Source organism: Macaca thibetana, chromosome 4, assembly GCF_024542745.1.
Source record: "Macaca thibetana thibetana isolate TM-01 chromosome 4, ASM2454274v1, whole genome shotgun sequence".
NCBI classification, from domain to species: domain Eukaryota; kingdom Metazoa; phylum Chordata; class Mammalia; order Primates; family Cercopithecidae; genus Macaca; species Macaca thibetana.
The window spans coordinates 164,414,363-164,434,857 of NC_065581.1; the positions used below are offsets into that span (position 1 = coordinate 164,414,363).

General features: G+C 48.6%; 1 protein-coding gene across 1 annotated transcript; it reads right to left on the minus strand.

Annotated features, from left to right (window-relative positions):
- Positions 1 to 7,474: 7,474 nt before the first annotated feature.
- On the minus strand, positions 7,475 to 9,761 carry PRR18 (proline rich 18). Its single transcript, XM_050789411.1, has 2 exons — positions 9,475 to 9,761; positions 7,475 to 9,398 (listed from the first exon to the last, which is right to left on the minus strand). Exon 2 carries the CDS (start codon positions 9,366 to 9,368, stop codon positions 8,484 to 8,486), a length of 885 nt encoding a protein of 294 aa, XP_050645368.1. The 5' UTR covers positions 9,369 to 9,398; positions 9,475 to 9,761; the 3' UTR covers positions 7,475 to 8,483.
- Between the last annotated feature and the right edge of the window lie 10,734 nt (positions 9,762 to 20,495).

Consider the following 20,495-nt stretch of genomic DNA (forward strand, 5'->3'; position numbering starts at 1 on the left):
AAAGAAGGTATTGACCACAGAAAAAATCTTTCTAAAATAACAGTGGGAAATGAGGTTGAGTTTTCCCTCTGCATGATGCTGTGGGCAGTGGGATGGAGGGGCTGCAGCCTGGGCCTCTTTCTGTTCATGGCGTGTCTGTGGATCCTTTTCACATCTGTAGGATCTGTAGTTATATCCCTTCTTTCATTCCTGGTCTTGATAATTTTTTTTTCCTTGATCAATCTTGCTAAGGGTTGCTTAATCTAATTTTTTTTCAAAGAACCAACTTTGGACCTTGTTTATCTTCCCTATTGTCCTATTTTGCTGATTCCTGCCATGGTCATTTTTCATCAGAGGTTTTAAATCTATGGTCCATGGAACCCTCAAGAGTCCTAAATCCACTTCCTGGGAGGCTCCTGGATGTGGCACTGGTGTAAGTCCTACCTGGTCTCCCACTTGGCCCCACAGCACTGGGACAGGCCCTTTGGATACTGGTTAAGAACTTGAACTCAGGCCAACCTGGGCATGATCTCAGCTGTAAAACTAAAGTAAATAGGTGTGAGGTGAATGTGCCAGTTGCTTTACCCTTAGAGACTCATTTTCTTTTTTTTTGAGACGAAGTCTTACTCTTGTCACCCAGGCTGGAGTGCAGTGGCACTATCTCGGCTCACTGCAACCTGCACCGCTGTTCAAGTGATTCCCCTGACTCAGCCTCCCAAGTAGCTGGGATTACAGGTGCCTGCCACTATACCCGGATAATTTTTGTATTTTTAGTAGAGACGGGGTTTCACCATGTTGGCCAGGCTGGTCTCAAACTCCTGACCTCAGGCGATCTGCCCGCCTTGGCCTCCCAAAGTGCTGGGATTACAGGTGTGAGCCAACGTGCCCAGCCAGAGACTCATTTTCTATACCTGTAAAGAGAAAGAAGGTTGCTGTGAGGCTCAAGCTTGCCCATGTGTGCCAAGCAGTCAGCACCAGCATCTTGACGTTCTGCCTGTTGGAGGATATGTGAGAAGCCACCTCCAGGACTTATGTAGATGTTATGAATTTTGAATATGATGCATAATGATTAATACAAGCTGATTAATTTATCCGTCACCTCAGAAGTTTGACATTGTTGTGATGAGAACGTTTGAGATTTTCTCTCTTAGTGATATGGAAATGTACAGTCTGTGGCCTCTTAATTCGGTGGCCTCCACCTAGAAGGAAAAGGAAGATAACTGCTGAGTCAGCTAGAGACAGCATATGGTCATGGCTTTAGCAAAAAGAAGAGAAAATTAAGAGCAAAAGAAAATTGCCAAGAAGTGATCAGAAGAAGGAAAAAGAGAGAAGGTGGGAAAAAGAAAAGAAAATTTTTTAAGAAGAGAAAGCAAGACAGAGTGTTTCTCTGTACACGTGCATCACGCAAGAATGCAGACAGATGGCTGGAGCCACAGGGCTGTGGGCCAGCAGGCAGCAGAGAACGGCCCGGCCGGGACTGCGCCCTGCACAGGTTCATTAAGGGACTGTGCCTTAGATTATCTGCCTGGCACCGCAGGTTCAGTCAAAAATTTTGAGTAGGCCGGACGAGGTGGCTCAAGCCTATAATCCCCGTACTTTAGGTGGCTGAGGCGGGTGGATTACCTGAGGTCAGGAGTCCAGCCTGGCCAACATGGTGAAACTGTGTTTCTACTAAAAATACAAAAATTAGCCAGACGTGGTTGTGGGCACTTGTAATCCCAGCTACTTGGGGGGCTGACACAGGAGAATCTCTTGAACTCAGGAGGCAGAGGTTGCGGTGAGCCAAGATCGCGCTATTGCACCCCAGCCCGGGTGACAAAGTGGGACTCTGTCTCAAAAACAAAAACAAACAAAATTTCAGAGCAGATACAAAGGCAAAAATAAGAGATTGTAGAGAGCAAATAAACTCTTTGCAACCTTAGGTTACAGACTTCAGGCCTGGCTTGAACTTTTCTGACTAGTTGGGCAAATTCTTTCGTCTCCACATTCTTGTAGGTAGAAATAAAAAGGTTGAACTAATTAATTTTTCAAATTTCAATAAAAATTCTTCTATTTTTATGCTTCCAAAAGTTATGTGTTTGTGTGCATGCTTGCGTATGTGTGCATGAGTGTGTTTGTGCATGTGTATGTTTGTGTACATGCGTGTATTTGTGTGTGTGTGCTGTGTGTGCACCTAAGAGGTGGGAAGAAGCTGAGGATCTTATCTTGCTATCATATTCCATAAGTGGCCTTAAAAAGCAACTGAAACCATAGACCACGTTCTGGGTTGAATCTTGTCCCCAACACCTCCAAATTAATATTAATATATCAAAGCTCTAAATGCACTGTGACTGTATTTGCAGAGTGCCTTTAAGGAGGTAAAGGTTAAACGGGCACATACGTGTGGACTGTGATCCAACAGAACTGGTGTCCCTGTAGGAGAAGGAAGAAATACCAAGGCTCTGTGAGGACACAGTGCCGGAGACGGCCGTCTGTAAGCCAGGAAAGAGGCCTCACCAGGGACCAGCCTTGCCGGCACCTTGATCTTGAACATCCAGCCTTCAGAACTATAAGAAAATAAATATCTGTTTTTTAAGCCACCCAGTGTTGGTATTCTGTTAAGTTGGCCCAAGTAAACAAATACAGATCAATGGCTGTCCTAAAGAACCACTCAACAGGCTGGGCGTGGTGGCTCATGCCTGTAATCCCAGCACTTTGGGAGGCCAAGACGGGCGGATCACGAGGTCAGGAGATCGAGACCATCCTGGCTAACACGGTGAAACCCCGTCTCTACTAAAAATACAAAAATTAGCCGGGCGAGGTGGCGGGCGCCTGTAGTCCCAGCTACTCGGGAGGCTGAGGCAGGAGAATGGCATGAACCTGGGAGGCGGGGCTTGCAGTGAGTGGAGATCACGCCACTGCACTCCAGCCCAGGGCACAGAGCAAGACTCTGTCTCAAAAAAAAAAAAAAAAAAAAAAGAACCACTCAATATTGACTGTCCTCAAACCAAAGTCATTGCTCTTGGCAGACCTGGATACACCTTTGAACAGGCCGACCCATTCGATTCGATTACGTAGGGAACAGTTCCAGTTAGTTTTGTATCTCAGATACCCTTCACCCTGTAGAGGCAGGGTAAATATTTTTGAATGAATAACTGAACTGCTCTGGGCCTGCTGGCATACTATGCTGCTCAAAGTGAAATATTCAATAGATACTTGTTATAATTTCCTCATAAAATCAGGTGTTGAGCTCTGTGCATTGTCTGGGGTTGGCTTTTCAGGATATGGCCATGCATCTGCAGTTCTCAGAGTCTGCCCTCCCACTCTGGTGACACGACGGCATCAGGAGTGGCATGTGTGTGTTGTGGAAGCTTGTATCTGGGAGGCATTCATAATTATGCTGACACAGGTAGATGAGAGAAGACCTAGGACATCAGTCATCAAGGGAGAGGACTTGGGATGAATGAGATCTGGGGCAATGCCCCCCAGAAGTGGAGTGGCCAGCACTCCCAAGTCTATGAGGTGGACGGTGCCTAAGCTGATGACATGGGGTCACTTTAGTTATTTTTGGTCATTGCATCCTACCCCCCCTGCCGTGAAAACACATGGCCAGGAAGGGAGACATAACTACCTAGAAAAGGAGACTCTGATATTGACAGGGTAGCATTGCAGTGTCTATTCTGAGAGGACATAGTTGGTTAAATCCACCTTCAATAAAATCTGCCTGAAGTATTTCCTGAGCCTGGTCTTGTATTTCTTGCCATATAGCAATGACTCCCAACCTGGTGGCACATCAGCCCTTTCCCAGATCTACTGAACTAGTATCCTTAGGTCTGAAGTCTGGAAAATATGTTTCTTAAAACACTTCCTGTCCATTTCAGATGCAGCTAAGCCAGCTCTTACAGCAGGCACTAGGAGCTGACATGGTGTGGATGAAACCAGCAGTTTGAGTGTTCTGGGGTCTCCGCTTTAAGTTCTGAAGCAGGAAGTCCTGATAGAGAAACCCGCACTGAAGAAGGTTCTTTGGCTTCCCTCAATGCTTTTTTTCCCTTCAGTAATTTTTGAGACTAGAAAGAGGTCATGAGCCCAAACATTTAAGGACTGATGTAGAATTGTCTGAGGTTCTAGGGCAGTACTTGCTAAATATTTGAGCAGATCTAAAACTGCTTCCTGAAGATTCTCTACTGTATTTTGCAGGTTTCCATCTACACCACCTCCATAAGGTGGGATGGTCCAGTTCCAGGAAGGATGTCGCTGATGATGGCTCCACTGGCTTTCATCAAGAGCTAACAGTGATGTAAAGAACATTTAGGCATCTTCTGCTGGGTGCAGTGGCTCACGCCTGTAATCCCAGCACTTTGGGAGTCCTAGGTGGGTGAATCACGAGGTCAGGAGATCGAGACCATCCTGGCTAACATGGTGAAACCCCGTCTCTACTAAAAATACAAAAATTTAGCCGGGCCTGGTGGCAGGCGCCTGTGTGGGCTGAGGCAGGAGAATGGTATAAACCCGGGAGGCGGAGCTTGCAGTGAGCCGGGATCCTGCCACTGCACTCCAACCTGGACGACAGAGTGAGACTTCGTCTGAAAAAATTAAAAAACAACAAGGACATTTAGGCACCTTCGAGAAGCTGCATTTAAGGATACTACCCATTATGTTATATATAATTCAAATACACACAACAATTTTCTCCAAAAAGTGTTTCTTGTTATTAGATATTGAGATTATATGACTCATTACTTTAAACTTCGTCTCTGCTACTAGGTAGCTCAGAGCTAAATTTTGTGCTCGTAACATAATAATTAAGTGTGAGATAAGAAGGCAAAACACAATAGACATTGTAATGTTTTAATTCCTCAGGAAAATAAAAGTGTAGGTGTGCATTAAATGGTTAAAGATAAAAATCTCAGAATGCTGTAACCAGGGAGGGTTTCCAATGTGCACATGAGTGCCAGAGAAGGATGTTTTTTGAGTAAAGACTTTTTTGAAATAGTAAAAATTACAGTTAACCTTGAGCTGGGAGAACGCTTTGCATATTGCCTCATAATCCTCACCAGGGTCACCTATGTTCAATTATCCCCACAGACAGAAGATGAAACAGACATGGAAGTTTAATGAAACACATGGATAAATGACAGCATCAGTGTGGGAGCTCCAGCCTCCAGGGCACCAAAACCCACCTTGAACCATGGTGCGGTTCTCCCGCACAATGCTGAGGGGTGCTCCGTCTCCAAGCCGGGCCATGGGGCCACCACTACAGCTGTGTCCTTACCCAGACAGCATCTGGACATAGGCCATGCTGGGGAACCACATCAATCCAGGTTTCCCGCAGGTCACAAAGGGCTGCATGTGCATTTCTGTTGATGCAAAAGTGTCCTTGCTTACTAGAGAGACTGTTATTTTCAGACTTTCTTTGAATGATATACAATGGTTGGTTGAAATTACCATGCTGAAAAGCAAAGATCCCATGGATCACCCACCCTAATCTGAATTGCGCCATTTCTAGGGAAACCCCAAAATTAATGGTTCTGAAAACTTGGCATCCGCTTTTCTAGAAATAAGGCAGATCAACATAAAAACCTATCTTAAAGTGCCAGCGATTCTCTAAATAGATGGAATTAAGTCACAAACATGCGCAGCCTTTGCAACTGGCAATACTTTTACTTACATAGTGGCACCCAATTTTCTCTCCTGGGGTGGAAGTCCCCCCCTCAGTCCCTGCTATGAGCCAGCACAGTTATGGGAGAATTTGATGATAATATAATAGTAATCTAATAGTCTAGCCATTATTCAAATTGACCCTTTAATTTCCGATTGGTATGACCTACCAGTTTGAAATTACTTTAGGCAAAAGAAAAAAATATTTTAGTGAGTGTATATAGGAGGAGTCCTTAACCTGGGACCCATGAGCTTCCTAAAATATATGCAAATTATATACAATGTTTTGTTGCTATGTGGTACGTGGTTTTAGGAGTCCTTCTGGAATCTAGCTTTCATGGAGATTTGTGACCCCATAAAAGGTCAAGTGTCATTGCCAAATAACCTTTTTTTTTTTTTTTTTGAGGCGGAGTCTCGCTCTGTCGCCCAGGCTGGAGTGCAGTGGCCGGATCTCAGCTCACTGCAAGCTCGGCCTCCCGGGTTCACGCCATTCTCCTGCCTCAGCCTCCGGAGTAGCTGGGACTACAGGCGCCCGCCACCGCGCCTGGCTAGTTTTTTGTATTTTTTTTAGTAGAGACGGGGCTTCACCGTGTTAGCCAGGATGGTCTCGATCTCCTGACCTCGTGATCCGCCCGTCTCGGCCTCCCAAAGTGCTGGGATTACAGGCTTGAGCCACCGCGCCCGGCGCCAAATAACCTTACAGTATTTGACTATCTTAAAAATCCTGGTAGTGATGCTTAAAAATTCTAGTAGTGATTAAAACCATCAAACCTTTGTCAACTCCTGGAAATCACAGAACCTTAGGTTGCACGCCACTCTGAAGAAACCATGTCATGTGAATTGTAAATCCCTCAGTGGTCTCTTCCTGACCAGTTTTCAGTGTCCTCCTCAAAAAGAAGCACAAGTCACTGAATTTCTCTTTTATTTAAGCATTAAGAAATTGGAGCATAGCAACTTAGAAAACTTTCTCAAAATGTCCTTAACAGCAATGAAAAGATATCATGTGTCACGTGTCAAACCTTTTTTTCTGTTTGTTTTTTATTGAGGCTCATTGACCAGAGAAACATAAATATTCCACTGATCTGCTTTTAAAGTAGAGAACAAGGCCTACAAACTCGATTTAATAAATGCAAATTACGAAAAATGTGCTTAGTGTTGTATTGTGGCCAGTTAAGAACAGGAGATGCTGGGACGGAGCCTGGAGAAAGAGCGGGAAAAGAAAGGAAATCAAAATGAAGCAGCTGACAGGGACATCAGGGAGACACAGGTGCAGTGACAGGCACACTGCAGCAGAAGCTCAGCTTGGAAGACAGAGGCTGCAGAAAGTCGGTCCCTCTAGGATGCCACCAGGGAAAAGTCTTCAAAACGTTGTTGTTACTGTGACCAAGGGCAGAAGTCTAGGCATTTTAATTATTGGTATTTGCACTAAGTGCAAGGTGAGACCAAGTCCAGCCACTCCTGCCTTCGGCTTGGAGTCAATGCACTCTTGCCCTACCCTCTCAGCTCCAGACCGTGTGCCCTGCCCAGGATGGAGCACTCAGAGACCATCTGGGTGGGGGTGGAACAACAGCAGCATCATCACTTCAGCAAGCATTGCTAGTTTTGCCCCTCTAGTATTAATATATTCATTTCAAGTAAAAGAAAACTTATCTCCAAATTCAAAGAAGTTATTCAATGGGTAGGTTTTTTTTGTTTTTGTTTTTGCAACTTATCTGGCAGCTGACCTAGCTCCCAATGAATTAAATGCTTCACATCTAACTAAATGTGTGCCTAGAATGAGAAGGGGGGGGGGAGAGAGAGAGAGAGAGAGAGAGAGAGATTAGAGCAAAGACCTCCACGAGAAAAATACAAAATCTGTTTTTAAAAATGTAAGGCTTCAATTTAAAATACAATTAGGACTTGATACATTTAAAGTCTATCAAGATAAACATTAAACCAGTTATTGGCTTTTGCAAAGTCAGTCAAAACTTGAGGTAATACATTACTCTTCTATAACCAGCCTTATCTGATTATAACTTTATTTCCTTCTCATCCTTCGAGTTAGACATTCTCAGATACATGGAAGAAATATGTAGAAATCAGCCTCCAGTTAGCGGGGGAAAGGGTATGGTTACGAAACAGCAGAGGAGCTTTACTCTCTATTCAAATAATACACAGAAAAAATGTAATCAGCCAAGCGGTTTCCATGGAAGCGCTCATTGACCAGGGTTCACCAGCGCCTGGTGATGCCTACCCTTCCCCTTTGGCGACTGGAAATTCGGTTAACTGAGTTTCAGGGATTTCTAACACCCTCAACATTTTTCTGACTTGGGAGAAAACAAAATCACAAATGTAGCACCGGGTCCCAGCTCTGCAGGAGGCCACCGTCGCGGCCACCTACCCTGGGCCATCGCCCACCGCACTGTCCAGGGTGCCCGGCAACGGCTGAGGGTGACACCGCAGGGGGTGCAGATGTAGCCCTGGGGAAGGCCCACCTCCAGGCAGAGGGTCTCTGGGACCTAGACGAACCCTGGGGCTGGGGGCGCCGAGAGGCATTTTCTCAGTTGCTTAATTCCCCACGAACTGCATGGACACTCGGGGAAGCCAAAAGGAGGCCAGAGTGGGGCAGAGGTGAGCTACTGGGATAGATACCACCAGTGTGACCGAGAAAGGCCCGGGCTGCCTGCTGGTGAGGGCAGGAGGGGGGCCGTGGCCGTCGGGCGAGTCTGGCTGCACCCCACGCGGGCCAGCTTGCTCACGGGTGTCCCGGAAGTGGGCGCTGGCGGCCAGAGGAGACTGCGGTCTCCCCCGAGGGTCCCCAGGCGGAGTGGCGCGTGCAGGAGGTGATGTGGGATCAGGTCTGGCCTGTCCCCGCAGGACCGCTGGGCTCACAGCGTGCTCAGGTGCCGCCGTGAGTCCAGGGCCCCGGCCCGGCCCCGCGCGGCAGCCGCCGACTCCACGCCGCGCAGCCACTCCGTGCACTTGCGCACCAGGCCCTCGTCCACCACCTCCGGCTCCTCCTCGTACTCCACGTCGTCGTACCTGTGCCGCTCGTTGAGCAGCGACACCTTGAGCATCGGGCGCAAGGACCCGGACCGCGGGCTCAGCTGGGGAACCTGCAGGCCGCCGGACAGCAGCTGGGCGCGGGGCGGAGGGTCGCGGCGGCCCAGGCCAGCTGCTGGGGACGCGTCAGGGTCGCTGGCGGGGCCGCCCCTCCGCAGGCCCGCGGCCCTGGCCCGGGGACAGGGAGTGAGTAGGCGCCTGGGTTCGGCCGAGGGTGAGGGGAAGGGCCTGCGAGGCCGCGCCAGCAGCTGCTTCTCCAGATGACGCCTCTGGATGACCAGGACGGCCTCGGGGGTGAGGTTCAGGGAGAAGCGCGCAGCGGTGTCAGGACCGGCCCCCGTCCCTAAGGAGGTCCCTACGGCGGTGGTCCCCCTCCCTGCCGAGGTCGCCGCGTAGGTGGTCCTCGCTGGGCTGTGGCCGGAGCCGGCTGGCCGGGGCTGGGCGCACGTGGCTGGGTTCAGCGCGCGGCAGGGCGAGGCCTGGGGGGAGACGCCCGGAGGGGCCGGCAGCTGCGTCCTGTCCCGGCCGGGGCCGCGCCGGGCCGGCGGCCTCTTGAGCGTGGCGGAGGGCCAGGAGCTGGAGAGGAGCCCCTCGGGCCTCTGTTGGGGCCTCTTCTTGTCCCCCGCGGCGCAGGGCCTCCGGGGTAAGTGGCGCGCGGCTTGGGCCCCCGGTGCGGGGGCGGTCTGCGGCGGCACGGGAGGGAAGGGCATGGTGCTGCGGAGACGCGGGATCCTCAGCCCCTAGAAGAAGAGGCGGGCGTTCAGCCACTGTGCGCGGAGCGGGTCCCCGCAGTTCGGGCTGCTGCGCCACACCCACCTGCGTCCCGCCGCGGCCTCTCCGGCTTCCTCACATCCCGGCGACCAAACCCGGGGACTCCAAGAGAGGAGCTCCCACCCTCCCCTCCTCCTGGGGCCAGGGGCTCCCCTCTGACTCGGTGCTTCCGAAACTGGACCCTGCGGGAACCGCCTCCCGCCGTCCGACTGTGGGCGAGTCGCGGCGCCCCAGGGTCCCCACGGCTGAGACGCGGGCCGGGCCCGCAGGAGGAGGAGCCCAGCGCGCTCGCTAAGGACGCGGCCCTGCCAGGCCCCGGGCTGTGCCCAGCTGGTGTCACTACCGACTGTTGAATGAGAGCAAAGTGCCAGGACAGCAGAGGGCGGAGCGCGCGCCAGGCATCCCGGGGCTCCCCCAGCTGGCGCTCCGGTGGCCCGAGGTTAATTTAGTCCATCGAAAGCCAGAAGCAGCCCCCTGGGGGAGCCGGCAGCCTTCCGGAGTCATAGGTGGAGGCCCTGCACATTTGAGAGAAAATCCCTCGTAGCCTTCCCCGTGCCTTCGAGACAGCAGGAAAGGCACCGCGAGTAAATACAGCTCTGCTGCCCCACACATCCTGCTTCACAGAGAAAAGCGGGCTGGAGCTGAGAGGGGAGAAAAGACCTTCGGTGAATCTTACATAGTGTTCATGGCCACCCCTTGAGGAGTCACTTTCAAATTCTATTTGAATTTAATTATATCTAAGTATCTATGAACAGGCAAAATAGTTCAGTTTCAGCTATATAATGCTGATTACATAGCAGGTATTAGATATTAAGTCCCTTTAATGATTCCTGTGAGCAAAACAATATATTTATCACTGTAGCAGAGATTCAGAATTAATGAGATAAATCTTCACTGTCAATTTACATTCTGGTTGTAGACACATGAAGACATCCTATGATATTCAAATATTTGTTTAATAAATAATTGAACAATTGCAAAGTGATGGATCAAAAAGTCAACGTTTCATGTGTGCGGTCGCTGCATTACTTCAGGATAATCATCAACTGCTTAGATCTCCACAAAGTACTTTCCATGAGATACGCTTTTCTGATGGAAACCAGGTGTGTGATGGTTATGGCCCCAGGTGAGCTCCAAAGCACATTCAAATGTGGGTAAACACAAATGTGCCCTGTGCCAACAGTCACAGCAGGACAGCATCGCCCTCCCCCCCAGTGCCTCAGTCCCCCAGGCAGCAGCAACGCCTCCCCCTGTTGACTGTTGGTGGCCTCAGAGAACTGCACTGTGGATACAGGAGAGAGTCAAGGAAACCTGGTAGGTGGTGGGAAATGCTTCTCACCAGAGCTTGGGTTGGGGTGACAGGTTTGGGCTCCATCATCTCTACCAGCACCTCCCAAACCACCCCAATACAGCTTTGAAACAAACCTCCCAGTTCACAAGCACCTTCCCTCCATCCCTGCCAGCCTGTCTCTGCCCGTGGGCTCAGGCTGTTAATTGGCTTGACAGGTGAGGTCCTAAGATACTGAAAGCTCCCCCACAATGTGTTTTATTCCAGGTTTTAGAATCTCTGGATGGGTGTGGGAAGAGGCACGTCAGTGGCGGCAGGAGGTCCACAGTTCTGTGCCTGGAAAGTGGAGGATTGGAAGGGAGTGTGAGGAAGGAGAGGATGGGGGTGGGGCGAGGGGAGGTATCAAATATCATTTATGGGGGTCACAGCTGGAGAGGCAGGCTATGGAGAAAAATCAGCGAACACTTGGACACTCAGACTTCTGAGTTTGGAACCCGGCAGTTCAAAAGCGGTGACGGTGCTGGTGGCAATGTGCGAAATTGGTGGGCTGGTGGGGTGTTCTCTGCTTCCTGTCTCCTTACTCTTAGGATGCTTCAGAAGGAATGACAGTTTGGGGGTGAGAGTGGGTTAGTGGCCTCATAATGCTTCCAACTTCCACTGCTATCTCCATTCTGCTGGGACACTGGGCGTACAGAAGCAAGGTAACTACGCACCTGCCATCACACGGCTCTAACGGGACGGAGGAGATAAGACTCCACCCCAGGAGTGTGAATCCAAGACCAGATTGCAACTTTTACACTAAAGCTGAGAGGGAAAAAGTCTTGTTAGATCAGGATGACTGGATTAAGTGACCCCTCACCCACAAACTAGTAGCGATTTGGGCCTTTTTAAGCCAAGAAAAGTGATAGTTTGTCAGATGAATGCACATGTCTGACCGGACGAGGAACTGGGATTCTCCAAGTCCTCCAAGACGACTCATCCCAGGCCCAGAAGCTTGGAGACGTGGAAAGCTGTAAGTCTGTGTGACCCTTAAGAGGCAGAAAAGTACATTCTGCCTTGTCACCAGGCCAGGTAGGAGGGGCAGTGCCTCTTCCCTGTCTCCCCAGAACCCCCAGAGCAAAGCATGCCCCTATGAGGGGTTCTGAGCTCGGGTTCTCATGGCAGGCTGCAGCCCCAGGAGTGACGGAGGAGTTAGCATTGCGGACGGACTCTCCCCTCTTCATACTCTGATAAAAGCACCCAAATGACAGCATCGCTTGTCCCCTGCCCAGCTACTTCTGCTACTTGAAACCTTCAGCTCCTTATAAATTAGAAGTTAGAAAGATTGGCTTGGGCCTGGAATAGAACGTGTGAAAGCAGCCTCTGTCGCTGGCCCTCACTGGTGCTGTGGCTGTTAAAGAATCCGTTACAAATACCCTTCGGTTGACACAAGCAGCCGGCAGCAGTTCCCAGCAAGGAAAGCCACGCCAAAGAGATGGCTACGTTTAACTTCAGAACAGCAGGTGTAACTGAAAAGCGATTAAAGAAATATAGTAGCTGGTTGCAGTAGCTCACGCCTGTAATCCCAGCACTTTGGGAGGCCAAGGCGGGTGAATCACCTGAGGTCATGAGTTCAAGACCAGCCTGACCAACATGGTGAAACTCCGTCTCTACTAAAGATACAAAAATTAGCTGGGAGTGGTGGCATGCACTTGTAATATCAGCTACTTGGGAGGCTGAGGCAGGAGAATCATTCGAACCCGGGAGGTGGAGGTTGCAGTGAGCCGAGATTATGCCATTGCACTCCAGCCTGGGCGACAGAGCAAGACTCCATCTCAAAAAAAAAAAAAAAAAAAAAAGTAAAATTTAGCTTATAGTTTACAAGGGATTTCTCATAGCTTGCCCAGAACACAATAATTATAACTATTCATATATAATATTAAATAGTAAAGCTTGGGTACTAGAATACTGAGATCAGCTAATCTGTCTCAGAACTATATTTTGGGGTTGACCTGAACAAGAGCTGATCTCTAAAATGCATGATTACATCTTATCTTGCATGATTACATCTTATCTAAATGTACTGTCTCAAATAAGTTGGTTGATTTAAAAGGTCAACTAAGCAAAACCAAATACAGTTGACCCTTGAATCCCATGGGTTTAAACTGTGAGGGTCCACTTATAGGAGGATTTTCCTCTGCCTCTGCCACTCCTGAGACAGCAAGACCAACCCCTCCCCTTCCTCTTCCTCAGCCTACTCAAGGTAATGGTGATGAGGATGAAGATCTTCATGATGATCCACTTCTATACTTAAGAATAGTAAATATATTTTCTCTTATGATTGTCTTAACATTTTCTTCAGCTTACTTTACTGTAAGAATACTGTATAATATATATATAATACATATAATGTAGAAAATATGTTAATGAACTATGATATTGATAAGACTTCTGGTCAACAGTAGGCTATTAGTAGTTACACTTTGCAGAGTCAAAATTTATACAAGGATTTCTGACCCTATGGGAGGCTGGCACCCCTAACCACCACATTGCTCAAGGGTCATATGTATTTAGAACTGTCCATATTTTTGACTTATGTTTTACATCATCTATGTTTTAAATTTGATTTTCAGATTTCAAATATAACAATAACACAATATTGCCCACATATGGGAATGGTGATTATCCACCTGCCCCACTATTCTGTCAGAGTCAAGTGTGTATCAGAGTAAAGAATTTCCATTACAACAATCCTTTAAGACATTCCCAGTGAATAATATGTGCACAGAGAATATTTCAGTCACTAAAATAAAACACCAGGAAGATTACATTCAGGCCCAACTAAAATCATAGAGGCAACTGTTCCCCAGATTTGAACTGTGTGAACTGAAGAATTATCAAGGCTGCAGCTCAGTGACCCTGCTGTGTAAAGGGCCTCAGATCTGATCATCCCTACTGCCTAGACCCTAGAGAAATGATCCCAAGGATTCCGTGCTCCCACACAATGCATGTTGACTGCTCAACTGGTCACTCCTGCGTCGTTACCAGTGAATAAAATTAGAGCCAGTAATCACATCACAACACCAGGAAATTAGCGATTATTCGAAAAAAAGTTTCATTTTGTTCATTAACTTAATTTTTTCTTTTTTACTAAGGCATATAATATTTAAATGTACATTCAGAAAAGTTTCAAAATGGGAGCTATTTCAGTACATTGTTTCTCATTATTCCCTATGGTCTACTTCTTTCTATACTTTTTCATTCAAATCATTTTTACATGATAGAACAGTAAGCAGTCAAACATCTAGAACTAAAACTAAACCTGAATTTTAACACAGGAAAAGCTTATTCCAGTTTAAAACCAATTTTATTACTTGGAAAACTTGAATAACTTAAAAATGTCTAAATTTCTTCTAACGCTGGTCTGTTACTGTGAAAGGCTTTGGGAATTAACACTTAGGAAATGTGTTGGATGCTAACAATTTTAAAGTATTTCTTTTTCCCCATTATTAAGATAATAGGCAATGTCTATTCCGCACTAAATAATCCACTTTATCTGGATTAGTTATATCATTGAAAGCTCATGAAAGCCCTATGAGAGCAGTACTAGCAATACTTGCATTTTACAGATGACAAACCAAGGCTTACCCAAGTAGCCACACAACTAGCATGTGGCCAAGAGCAGCCTGTCTAGGCAGGGGGCGCCAGAGCACACTCTTCCCTCCATGCGGGGGACAGGGGATTGCAATTTCTTTGGTCTGGAGACCAGATGGCCGAGAACCCCAAAGAGCTTCTGTTTTGTGGATTTTACCCATTATGTTAACCTTATTAAAAATTTAAATAGCTTTAAATACATACATGTTAGCAATAAACCCATTATGTTAACATATTTTTAATATATTTTTAAAAACTATTTTCTAAAACGATCAAATGAGAGATGAGTGGTGGGCTCAGTAGAAGCCATGGGATCTTGTATCCACTGTGTTCTGTCCTGTGTCATCACGCACCACGGGACCTCAGTAACGCCACTGTGCACTGGGGATAGCAGGAGAGGGAAAAAGAGTGACGCTGGCTCAGTATCACTATGAAAACAGACCCTAACAGGCCTCCGGGCCCCCAGGCGTCCCGGGAACGCGCTGTGAGAAGTGCTGCATTGAGACCACTGACAACCAGCAGCCTTCCTATCAAAAATCCTTAACCCAGTAACCCGTGGATGGCCCAAATGCATTCCATCAACTGCTTTGCTAGAAGAAAGTAGAAAAATAACTTTTAGAGGAAACCTCATTGTAAGCACACCTCACCAGTTCAGCACTATCCTAAGTAAAAACAAGCAAAAAAGGAGCTTACTAACTCAGCATTATAAAAGTATAGATGATTCTAAAAGTATAGGTGTAAGAAAAAGGTGATTTAACATTAACCACTAAAAATTCCCTTAACCAAGCAGGTTTCCTTGGGAATTTAAATCTTAATTACCATACAAAAGTCCGACCAGACCTAGAAGGAACTCCCTTCAGGACAGGACCATAGATGGTTCCTCCCGGGTGATTGGGGGGGGGGGGCGGAAGCCCACTATGGGTATTCAGTAATTTAAGCAGAGTTAGGAAAATTGCCTAATAATTGGTCTGCTCAAACGTGGGAGCTCTTTGCACTCAGCCAAGCCTTAAAGTACTCACAGAATCAAAAATCTGTATCTCAATCCTGACTCAAAATGTTACCTACACCCTCTCTGAAATGAATTTGCAGAAGAACTGTTGTTTTATGGGAGTGCATCTTGATGGGGCGGCGGGGTTGTTATGAAATACTCAGGAACCCAGCCCAGCTCTAGAACTCACCCCTGAGCGCAAAGACAATGTTGGTCACGCTGGTAAAGGACCACTAGAATCCAGCAGCCCGGACCCCTTTCTTTGTAGTCAAGAAAGGTGGGAAAAGGGGAGTAGGACTGCGACATCGGTGAGCGTAACGAATCCGTTAGGCAGAGGTCCGAGGGCAGTTACGCACCCTGGAAAGGAATAAGCATTAGGACCATAGAGGACACTCTAGGACTAAAGCTCATCGGAAAATGACTAGGGGTGCTGGTAACCCTATTTTTTTTTCAGATGGGAAATGTTCCTCCCAAGACAAAAAACGCCCCTAAGATGTATTCCGGAGAATTCGGCCCAGTCAGGGTATATGTACCTTTTTCCTTCTCAGACTTGAAACAAATTAAAATAGACCTAGGTAAATTCTCAGATAACCCTGATGGCTATATTGATGTTTCACGAGGGTTAGGACAATCCTTTGATCTGACATGGAGAGATATAACGTTACTGCTAGATCAGATGCTAACCCCAAATGAGAGAAGTGCTGCCATAACTGCAGCCCGAGAGTTTGGCGATCTCTGGTATCTCAGTCAGGTCAATGACAGGATGACAACAGAGGAAAGAGAACGATTCCCCGCAGGCCAGCAGGCAGTTCCCAGTGTAGACCCTCACTGGGACGCAGAATCAGAACATGGAGATTGGTGCTGCAGACATTTGCTAACTTGTGTGCTAGAAGGACAAAGAAAAACCAGGAAGAAGCCTATGAATTATTCAGTGATGTCCACTATAACACAGGGAAAGGAAGAAAATCCTACTGCCTTTCTGGAGAGAAAGGGAGGCAGTGAGGAAGCACACCTCCCTGTCACCTGACTCTACTGAAGGCCAACTAATCCTAAAGGATAGGTCTGTCACTCAGTCAGCTGCAGACATTAGAAAAAACTTTCCAAGTCTGCCTTAGGCCCGGAGCAAAACTTAAAAACGCTATTGAACTTGGCAACCTCGGTTTTTTTATACTAGAGATCAGGAGGAGCAGGTGGAACGGGACAAACAGGATTAAAAAAAAAAAAAAAAAGGCCACCCCACCGCTTTAGTCATGGCCCTCAGGCAAGAGGACTTTGGAGGCTCTGGAAGAGGGAAAGACTGGGAAAATCAAATGCCTAATAGGGCTTGCTTCCAGTGCCGTCTACAAGGACACTTTCAAAAGATTGTCTGAATAGAAATTAGCCACCCCCTCGTCCATGCCCCTTATGTCAAGGGAATCACTGGAAGGCCCACTGCCCTGGGGGACAAAGGTCCTCTGAGTCAGAAGCCACTAACCAGATGATCCAGCAGCAGAATTGAGGGAGCCTGGGGCAAGCGCCAGCCCATGCCATCACCCTCACAGAGCCCCGAGTATGCTTGACCATTGAGGGCCAGGAGGTTAACTGTCTCCTGGACACTGGCACAGCCTTCTCAGTCTTACTGTCCTGTCCTGGACAACTGTCCTCCAGATCTGTCGCTCTCCGAGGGGTCCTAGGACAGGCGGTCACTAGATACTTCTCCCAGCCACTAAGTTGTGACTGGGGAACTTGACTCTTCTCACATGCCTTTCTAATTATGCCCGAAAGCCCCACTCCTTTGTTAGGCACAGACATCCTAGCAAAAGCAGAGGCCATTGTACACTAGAATTAGAAGGAAAAAAGGTAAATATATACACAGACTCTAAGTATGCTTACCTAGTCCTCCATGCCCACACAGCAATATGGAGAGAAAGGGAATTCCTAACTTCCGAAGGAACAGCTATCAAACATCAGGAAGCCATTAGGCCCCCCAAATTCTCCTTACCTCTGAATCTACTTCTTCCGATCCCTGCCTAATTTTATGGGGAAGACGATTTGCTTGCGTCTTTCCAGGTGACAATCAGGTGCCTATGTGGGTGCCCACCAAACATCTGAAGACCTATCATGAGCCTTAGCATCTAGTGGACCCCCCCGTACAGTGCGAATTGAAGGTTTGAAAAGCCTCGATTTGATTTCTGTATGCCTTCTGTTAATCAGAAAAGGCCTGTTTCTCATTATCGGTGGCCTGCCGGCTACAGCCACAAAAGTTTTTGCTTCTGTTTCAGTAGATTTACTAACATGGGGGTGAGGGTATGCTTGTGATTTTGCAGGAGATGAACGAACCGTGTGGATGCCCTCAAGATGTGTACGGCCATGGAACGGGAGACTGGAGGGACCCATGGATCCCAACCATGGACCAGGTTTCCCCAGTACAAGCCATGAACCAGTTGAATCTGAATACGAAGATGGAACGAGGAGCGACCAGAGTCACGATGCTTAATGGACCAATGCTTTCTGACTCAGCTCCTCTCTACCCTGAGTATGAGAGACCCTAATAGTTAGGCAGGAGTATCATCACCCTTATTCAGCAAGAAGAAGTTATGGAAGATGGACCTTCATCCTTCTGCAACCCCTAGGATTAAGGGTCCTCTTGTAAAAGGGAAAGTGGTGATATGTTGGAAGCGTACAAACCATAGTGACTCCAGTTTGAATAAAGGCTAAGAGAAGCTGGGTCAAGGGCTGCACAGCCTGCAATCACCTTGCTAATGATAGCTATTAATAATGATAGTAATGATGCCTTCTCTTTTACAAAAAAGAGAAGGGGGGCATGTTGGGAAACAGCTGAGTGTTGGGGGAAACTGAGGCAGGGCTTGCATAATATCCTCTGGAATGTGTCTAGACTTCCTGGCTCCTTGCTTCTAGCCTTCCTAGGCCCCTATTCCCATTATCTCAAGTAGCAGAACATGTTCCATATAAATGCTAAACTGTCACAGCTGTAGATCATGTGCCTGCCCTTTTGACCTCCACGTTCTCACTACCTGTTTCTTTGTTGGATTACCAGTAAATACTGTGGGGTCCGAGAGCTCAGGGCGTTCACAACCTCCACGATGGCAATGGCCCCCCTGGTGTCCCACCTTTCTCTCTCAAACTTTTTCTCAGTCCTTTGACTCCACTGGACTTTGTCACCCCCATGACCTGGTGTTGGGTCTGATCACCCCAACAGAGCCTGTGCTCACCAATTTTAGTCCTTTCTAGCACCGACCCAGGCCTTCTGGAGCCCAAGGCATGCCTGCCCTGCTGCCGGTGTCTGGACTGAGACGGAGGGCATCCATCCTATCCATCCAGGAAGCCTGAGAGCTCTGAGCAAGGCAACACCCTTGTCTGAACTCAGGTGTCTCTCTCTAGCACCTGGGCAGACTGAATGACGCCCTTCTCTATCCTGAGGCCACGCCTCACACCCCATGGTGGACCCAAAGCTACTCCATATCCTGTCCTGGAACTACCCCTCACCCCCCGACCCCTGCATCAATCGGAGGTAGTTTCTGAACCCACGTTGCTCCAAACGGTTACTCTAAGTGTGGCCTCCAGTTTATCCCTCAGTTCTGGAAGATGGGGATTCCTCTAGAGATAGGCGCGAGCTTACCGCCTGTGCCACCAGTCCCTGCTGTAAGCTCTCAGGCTGCCCGGATGTGACACTTTTCAAGCTCACCCCTGACTTATCTCACACAGACTCCTAGAAGACCCCATACTTTGATCAGGTCAGATCTGCCACCAACACAGAGCAAATGGGAAGCAAAGAGCCGTTTCCATGCTTAAGTCTACCTGGGCAGAAATGAAGCTCAACAGACAATTCTCAGGAAGATTCCCAATGCCGGGTGAATGTTTCCTAGAGGAACATTTCTGTGGCTGACAAACACGGATGCAGAAAAATGACTCTAGGGAGGCGGCAGAGCACAATGGGGGCACAGCCTCCGCAGCCCACAAGCTGGCCACACTTGCCCCTGCCATGCAGGCTGAGTCACCACGGCAGCTGCGCCTCTGTATGGCGTGGAGACTCGGCCACGCCGCAGGGCTGTGGGCCAGCCCACGGACTAACCAGGCCCCAGACAGAGCTCAGCACATGACCTCAGATCTTCCTAGTCTTTTCTGCAAACTGACATGTCTTGTCTTTACTCCCATTGTCACCTACTGTCTAAAGTAAGATTCTTCTCCAGGCTGCCGCTACTCTCAAACTCCAGCTCCGTCATGTTTTCTGGAGCCCTGCGTCCTCTGTGGCGCTCCACGCAGGCCACGCTGTGCCCCTCCACACCACCCTCTTCTTCTGCCCCGCTGCTCGTCACCCTCCCTGCAGCTGGGTGAGCTGTCCTCCACACGCCCGCCGGGCCCTGTGGACGTCTCTGAAGCCAGTCCCCACACCTCACTGTAACAACTGGGAACACGTCTGTCCCCGTAATCATAAAGTCTTTGAGGACAAGGACGTCTGTTGCATTTCTCTTGAGCACCAAGCACAGTGTCCGCCCCCTCACCAGAACTCTCTTTTCCTGCACCTTCTTTTCCAAGCATATGCCTGACTTCCAGGGTCCTAAGGCCTGACCCTGGCTCCCTGCCAGCTTCGGCTCCCTCCCCGCAACGCTACTCCTGGACTTCAGCCACACCTAACGACCTGAACAACAACTACAAGGTGCAGCCACCACCAACCTGAGGCACACAGGCTCCCTTCTGCCCATCTGCCTGCTGCCCCTCAAGGACACCCCCCCAGTTCTCCTCTAAGCTGACTGTGCAGAAAGTGACGCTCCCATTACCTTGCTGTACGCTCTTTATTAACTGTCCCTACCCTGGACAGACATAGGGCTGCCTTCCCTCCTGCTGGCACCACCACATCATGCTGGCACCCGCCTATCTGCCTCTCCCTGGCAACTGAGGAGACCAGGACAGCCAGTGGGAGACCTGCGGGAAGGAGGAGGGCGCTGGCTAGTTCTCCTCCCTCTCTGCTTCTCCTCCAGCCTGGGGTGAAGGTAGCTTCCTGCTGCCATTACTGTCCGGTGGCCTGACTTCTCCTGACACCTTCACAGCCAATGCCGCCTCACCTCCTCCCCCTGCACTTCCTGGAATGGGCTCTGCTGTCAGTCCCATTCTCTCTCACAATCTATACTTAGCAGTATTATTTAGGGGAGACTGTAT

Coding starts and splice junctions, on each gene's coding strand:
- PRR18 (XM_050789411.1), bottom strand. CDS start 9,368: ATGCCCTTCCCTCCCGTGCCGCCGCAGACCGCCCCCGCACCGGGGGCC.